At 29.2% G+C, this 2042-nt stretch overlaps 1 protein-coding gene across 2 annotated transcripts in view; it reads left to right on the plus strand.

Moving 5' to 3' along the window:
- Positions 1 to 577, plus strand: part of LOC108755155 (alpha-crystallin A chain) — a 22690-nt gene extending 22113 nt beyond the window's left edge. The window contains exon 4 of one of the 2 annotated variants that reach the window (XM_018498001.1): positions 135 to 577. In XM_018498001.1, coding sequence (XP_018353503.1) covers positions 135 to 329 — 195 coding nt within the window. In that variant the 3' untranslated portion in view covers positions 330 to 577. The remainder of the gene's footprint in view (positions 1 to 134) is intronic. The other variant, XM_018498002.1, reaches the window with a different exon arrangement.
- The last annotated feature ends 1465 nt before the right edge of the window (positions 578 to 2042 follow it).

The raw sequence follows: 2042 nt of genomic DNA on the forward strand, positions 1-2042 counted from the left end.
AAAATAATGAGATCACATGCAAGTCTTACATTTAATTATCAATGAATCGAAATATGTGAATAGTGATAATTATACAGTTCAGATCGTCATGTAATTATTATATCATTCAACGCAATGCAATTCCGTTTGTCCAGGTCCATGCCAAGCACGAGGAGAAGACGGAGAGCAAATCGGTATACAGGGAATACAATCGGGAATTCCTGTTGCCGAAGGGAACCAATCCCGAGAGCATCAAGTCTTCCCTGAGTAAGGACGGTGTCCTTACCGTGGAGGCGCCATTACCGGCGATTGGATCGGGCGAGAAGTTAATCCCGATCGCACACCAGTAAACCCCAGTGACGAATTGCGGAAAGTCGATTTCTAATTTTCTGCCTCGAATTCCTCCACATTATTTCCAACCACCATCCGACTTACTCAAATTGGATCTTTCCTTCCGTAAGTCCTTATATCCTTCTTCTACTATTACCTTTATTATAGTAACTTAAAGAAGTTGATCTATTCGCGCGAGAGAAAGTTTGACCAATTTTAATTAAACTACACTGAGAGAAAAGTGTTTGATATTTGTGAATATATAATTGCATGGTAAAATAATTACGGCCAGGAGCTCCATTTTTGTGATTATTATTACTATAATTGTTAGTAATAATAATCATATATGTATAGTTTTCTCAAATATGAAAAAATTGTAATATAAATTATGATAATTTCCAATATTAATGTAGTAAAATATCAATAAATAGTAAATAATTTTTATTCAGTAAATGCAATTGCAATTATAGTAAATATAACTATTTTTTTAAATTCACTTACTATTTATATCATAATAAGAATAAATGTGTTAAGAAAAATCTAAAGATTTTCAAGCGGAGTGTTTGATTATTATTAACAGCTCAATTGATATATTTGCATGGTTAAAACTATAAATACATAGTTGTTTCAAAAAAGACTATAAAAAGTACAGTTAAATTAATAGTAATTGTAATCATTTTTTTCTCTCAGTGTAATAGCAGAAAAATCGACCACGCTAAAAGTGCCTGGTGCGTGTCGACTTTCGATGAAAGAAACAAAAAGAAATCAAACGTAGAGCAATGAAGTGCTATAAATGTAAAAAAAAAAGTTAGCTAAAATGTGTTTGATAAAAAATGTTTTTCCTTTTTCATACGAGCAGCTTTATTTCTTTGATACACAAGATATTTCCGATTCCCTCGTAGAAATAGCATAATTTTTTCAGACATGTGCATTGCCTTTTGAAATAATGTATTTTAGTTAGATACTTTTTTTGAGAAACTGTGAGCTGTATTGCTTACTTGTGCACTTGCGAACCAACGAATCGAAACTCATAAATGAATGAAGAAATAGCCGTTTGTACGGTTAACTTATATATGTGTTAGTTTAGGTGTACGTTAAAAGACTATAACACAATGCTTAGAATATGTGACCATTATTGATATTATTTATGAATATTTTAATATTTTTCGAAATATTGCGCAACAAACTCGACAAATACACATACATAGACAATACGAAATACACACACATACACACACATACACGCACAATATTTAAAGGTAATGCGAATTTAAATAAAAACTATGATAAATATAACAATATAACGAATTTATATTTTCCTAACGATAAAAAATATACAAAAAATTATGCTTTTCCCCACAAATATAAGGTGAGTAATAGTCTGTTCTTAGATGAACCCAAGTTTGAATTTCAAGCAATGTGGTATACATAAAGTATGTTTTATGTAGTGTTGATAACAAGGTACACATATTATCACAGACTTTTAGTTTATTTGTCTTTATTAACAAAATATGTTTTTATACACAGATAACTCTTTTACGTAAAATTATTATAAAATTATTACACGAGATTTTTCTGTGTTAGTATTATTTAAAAATTTTTTAAAGATTTAAACATTATCTTAAAATAAATATTACACGACTTATGACTTATTTATACTAACTGTAAGAAAATAACATCAAGTAAATTTGATTAAATAATTATGTATATATAAAATACAATATGTACGCGGA

This window comes from Trachymyrmex septentrionalis, unplaced genomic scaffold (assembly GCF_001594115.1).
Source record: "Trachymyrmex septentrionalis isolate Tsep2-gDNA-1 unplaced genomic scaffold, Tsep1.0 scaffold85, whole genome shotgun sequence".
Taxonomy (NCBI): Eukaryota; Metazoa; Arthropoda; class Insecta; order Hymenoptera; family Formicidae; genus Trachymyrmex; species Trachymyrmex septentrionalis.